Source organism: Oncorhynchus keta, chromosome 25, assembly GCF_023373465.1.
Source record: "Oncorhynchus keta strain PuntledgeMale-10-30-2019 chromosome 25, Oket_V2, whole genome shotgun sequence".
Taxonomy (NCBI): Eukaryota; Metazoa; Chordata; class Actinopteri; order Salmoniformes; family Salmonidae; genus Oncorhynchus; species Oncorhynchus keta.
In genome coordinates this window covers 41379650-41384654 of record NC_068445.1, presented here as the reverse complement: position 1 = coordinate 41384654, position 5005 = coordinate 41379650, and the positions used below count along the sequence as shown (strand labels likewise).

Below are 5005 nucleotides of genomic sequence, written 5' to 3'. Positions count from 1 at the left end.
GACTTGCCTGGTTAAAAAAAAAAAACAAGTACAGAGCCCTGGGGGACACCAGTAGTGGGACATTAAAGAGGACCTAGTACAGAACCCTGGAGGACACCAGTAGTGAGACATTAAAGAGGACCTAGTACAGAGCCCTGGAGGACACCAGTAGTGGGACATTAAAGAGGACCTAGTACAGAGCCCTGGGGGACACCAGTAGTGGGACATTAAAAGAGGACCTAGTACAGAACCCTGGAGGACACCAGTAGTGAGACATTTAACCTCTAAAATAAATAAATGATGACACATGTTTTATACGTCTCCCGTTTGGCATGTGTCTTGTGATCAGATTCACAGCAGCACTGACGGATGTGTTGACTTGAACGACCCGTACCCCTCTTTCGTTCCATGCCAGTAACTAGCGAACACCAGACACAGACGAAAGGGGAAACATATACAGTAACTATTTTTTTTGCCATAGATAAATAGGGTCAACTTTTAATTATATTGGCAGTCAAAGGTTGGCACCAGTAGAGTAGCTATACAGCTAAGTAAACCACGCCTCTCTGCAAACATACCTTCTCCGGTGTTGGTTACAAGGTGGTACTTATTTAAATGAGGTAAGAGAATATCATGTTACCATTGGTGTATTCAAATGAAAGAGTTAGGGTGATGTCACCCTATCCCGTGAATCAAGTGTTTGACACAGGGGAGGGGACCAGTAACTTTATGATAAAACGTTATCAGTTTAGAAGCAACAGTCATTTTTCATACTTTAATCCCCAAAACCAGAGTGTGATTGGTCAGGGTTCCTAGAAGACAGCATGTGGTTGGTCAGTGTTCCCACCTTGTCGTTGATAGTGGGGCGGAGCTGTATCAACAGGAAGCGGTAGGCAACCACAGGAAGTACACAGAGGATGGAGGTAAGCAGGATGGTCAGCCACACATTGGGCTGGTTCAGGGGAGTTCCTGGCTGTGCCTGATGCAGGGAGACACACACCTTTAACATGAATGTAAACCACACTGCTTACTCATATATTTCTCCTTCAGCTCTATGGGCTAGGAGATAGGAGATAGGGGCTAGGGGCTAGGAGCTAGAATTAGTCTCGGGTCAAGATAGTGTTTCATGACGAGTAGTGTTGTGTAGTGTAGTGTAGTGTTGTGTACAATGACTTGTATTTTTTCTGTCATTGTAAGTAAGAATTTGCTCTTAACTGACGTGCCTAGTTAAATAAAGGTTAAATGTTTTTTAAAAATGTGTAGGGTTGTAGTGTTATGTAGGGTTGTAGAGTAGTGTAGTAGTGTAGGGTAAGGTTGTAGTGTAGGGTAGGGTAGTGTGGTTGTGTAGGGTTGTAGTATAGTATAGTGTAGGGTAGTGTAGTGTAGTGTAGTATGGTTGTGTAGGGTAGGGTTGTAGTGTAGGGTAGGGTAGTGTAGTAGGGTTGTGTAGTGTGGTTGTGTAGGGTTGTAGTATAGTATAGTGTAGGGTAGTGTGGTTGTGTAGGGTTGTAGTGTAGTGAAGTTGTGTAGGGTTGTAGTGTAGTGTAGTGTGGATGTTTATGGTTGTAGTGTAGTGTGGTTGTGTAGGGTTGTAGTGTAGTGTGGTGTGGTTGTGTAGGATTGTAGTGTAGTGTGGTGTAGTGTTGTGTAGGGTAGGGTAGTGTAGTAGGGTAGTGTAGTGTAGTTGTGTAGGGTTGTAGTGTAGTGTGGTGTGGTTGTGTAGGATTGCAGTGTAGTGTGGTTGTGTAGGATTGCAGTGTAGTGTGGTGTAGTGTTGTGTAGGGTAGGGTAGGGTTGTGTAGTGTAGTGGGTTGTGTAGGGTTGTAGTGTAGTGTAGGGTAGTGTAGTAGGGTAGGGTTGTGTAGGGTAGTGTGGTTGTGTAGGATTGTAGTGTAGTGTGGCTGTGTAGGATTGTAGTGTAGTGTGGTGTAGTGTTGTGTAGGGTAGGGTAGTGTAGTAGGGTAGTGTAGTGGGTTGTGTAGGGTTGTAGTGTAGTGTAGTGTGGTGTAGTGTTGTGATGGCTCACCGATGAAGGGGAAGGATGCAGGGAAGGTGATATGCGTGCCATTACTGTACATGCTGAAGGTGACAACAAAGTACATGGCCAGACTCCCCACACAAAGAACTGGTTGACCGCTGTCCAGTAGGACATGTCCAGACACAGCTGCAGGGAGAGAGAGGAGGAGGGAGGGGGTTAGGACCATCCTCTTGCAAGGAACAGGAAATAGACACATGAGAATATATACCTGACGAATAAACACCTGAGGCGGACAAACAACTGTCCATGGACAGACTGTTGGCTATTCAGTCAGGTACAGGTACAGGCAGTTTACATAAATGAACTCACACGGTCTTCCGGAACAGCTGATGCTCTCATACATGCCTCAGTGTTGCTTGCCTCGAAGCGAGCATAGAAGTAATTTAGCTCGTCTGGTATAGACTGTACGCTCAAAGTTCAGAGATTCTACCTTGATTTATGTTTCCAGTCGTTGACTGTGTTGTACTGTACCTGTATACAGACGGTGATGACCAGACAGGTCTGGGCCAGCAGGGCGAAGGACTGGTAGTCAGCAATGTCTCGCCCGTCGTCTCGGACCGTGTCGTACATGGCAGCGTAGGGGATGAAGAACAGCACTACAGAGCTGTAGACACTGTGGAGGGCACACTTAAAGAAGGCTGTCTTACTGAAGTACTGATTCAACTGGCCTGGAACGTACAGACTGGGGTGCTGGAAACTCCACATGTCATTCACATCCTGGACACCAGAGGAGACAGAGATAGATACACTCGTAATGCTGTGTTTTCTTACCTGGTTAAACAGACTCATGCCTAGTCAAATCAAATCGAATTTTATTAGTCATATGCGCCGAATACAACAGGTGTAGAAACTGTAGACCTTACAGTGAAATGCTTACTTACGAGCCCTTAAAAAATCTGGATAAGAATAAGAGATACAAGTAACAAGTAATTAAAGAGGGGCAGTAAAAATAATATATACAGGGGGAGCTGGTACAGAGTCAATGTGGAGGCTATATACAGGGTATTATGGTACAGAGTCAATGTGGAGGCTATATACAGGGTATTATGGTACAGAGTCAATGTGGAGGCTATATACAGGGTATTATGGTACAGAGTCAATGTGGAGGCTATATACAGGGTATTATGGTACAGAGTCAATGTGGAGGCTATATACAGGGTATTATGGTACAGAGTCAATGTGGAGGCTATATACAGGGTATTATGGTACAGAGTCAATGTGGAGGCTATATACAGGGTATTATGGTACAGAGTCAATGTGGAGGCTATATACAGGGTATTATGGTACAGAGTCATTGTGGAGGCTATATACAGGGTATTATGGTACAGAGTCAATGTGGAGGCTATATACAGGGTATTATGGTACAGAGTCAAGGTGGAGGCTATATACAGGGTATTATGGTACAGAGTCAAGGTGGAGGCTATATACAGGGTATTATGGTACAGAGTCAATGTGGAGGCTATATACAGGGTATTATGGTACAGAGTCAATGTGGAGGCTTTGTACAGGCGGTACCGGTACAGAGTCAATGTGGAGACTATATACAGGGGGTACCGGTACAGAGTCAATGTGGAGACTATATACAGGGGGTGCCGGTACAGAGTCAATGTGGGGGCACCGGTTAGTTGAGGTAGTATGTACATGTAGGTAGAGTTAATATAGGTAATGCTGTGTTCTTTTACCTGGTCAAACAGACTCATGCCCAATACAGGAAGTGCTGTGTTCTCTTACCTGGTCAAACAGACTCATGCCCAGTACAGGAAGTGCTGTGTTCTCTTACCTTTTCAAACAGACTCATGCCCAGTACAGAAAGTGCTGTGTTCTCTTACCTGGTCAAACAGACTCATGCCCAGTACAGGAAGTGCCGTGTTCTCTTACCTGGTCAAACAGACTCATGCCCAGTACAGGAAGTGCCGTGTTCTCTTACCTGGTCAAACAGACTCATGCCCAGTACAGGAAGTGCTGTGTTCTCTTACCTGGTCAAACAGACTCATGCCCAGTACAGGAAGTGCTGTGTTCTCTTACCTGGTCAAACAGACTCATGCCCAGTACAGGAAGTGCTGTGTAGACCAGGTTATACAGAGTGATGAACCACTCATCATAGACCGTCTGGAGACATGAGACATGAAAAATGATGTGAACACTGAATAGTTGTTAAGGAAATATGTGTATACTGTACAATCAATAGGTATATACTGCAGGAGTTGAATTGGGTGAAGGTTTGGATAGAATTATAGAAATAAAAACCATGAGAGGGTCTCTCTCTCCCCTCTCCCTCTTACCTGTGCTGAGAAGCCGCAGAAGAAGGCGTACCAGAAGTGAACGAAGGTAAAGGTGAAGTTCTTGTAGAAGAAGTAGCGCAGGAATTTACACATCCTCAGGTAGGACCAGCGGCCGTGGACCAGCAGGAGGCGCTGTAGAGAACATTTTAAATGGCTCCACACTTTACAGTAAAACAACTAAATTCAAACAATAAAAACAAATAATAAAAATGATGAATAAAATAAAGGTAAAAGTTCCCTGGTGTGTGGCGCTCTTACCTCGAGAAAGCGGAACTGAGCGAAGGAGTAGTCTGAGGACAGAACCGCCTGCATCCCTTCCTGACCGCTTATACCTACACCTATATGAGCAGCTGGAGAGAGAGAGGGGAGGAGAGAGAGAGGAGGGAGAGGGAGAGAGAGGGGGAGAGGGAGAGAGGAGGAGGAGGAGGGAGAGAGGAGGAGGAGGGAGAGAGAGAGAGAGAGAGAGAGAGAGAGAGGGGAGGAGGGAGGGAGAGGGGGGGAGAGGGGGAGGAGGGAGAGAGAGGCGAGGAGGGAAGGAGAGAAAAGGGGAGGGAGGGGAGGAGGGGGAGAGGGGAGAGAGAGAGCGATAGGGGAGGAACGAGAGAGGAGGGTGGGAGAGGGGAGGGAGGCAGAGAGACAGGGGAGGGAGGCAGAGAGGAGGAAGAGAGTGGAGGGGGGAGGAGAGAGAGAGAGGATGAGGAGAGAG

General features: G+C 46.2%; 1 protein-coding gene across 1 annotated transcript; it reads right to left on the bottom strand.

Moving 5' to 3' along the window:
* Nucleotides 1–981: 981 nt before the first annotated feature.
* Nucleotides 982–3809, bottom strand: LOC127911906 (probable phospholipid-transporting ATPase IM). Its single transcript, XM_052479954.1, has 4 exons — nt 3749–3809; nt 2489–2734; nt 2006–2143; nt 982–1038 (listed from the first exon to the last, which is right to left on the bottom strand). Exons 1-4 carry the CDS (start codon nt 3764–3766, stop codon nt 982–984), a joined length of 459 nt encoding a protein of 152 aa, XP_052335914.1. The 5' UTR covers nt 3767–3809.
* Nucleotides 3810–5005: the final 1196 nt, after the last annotated feature.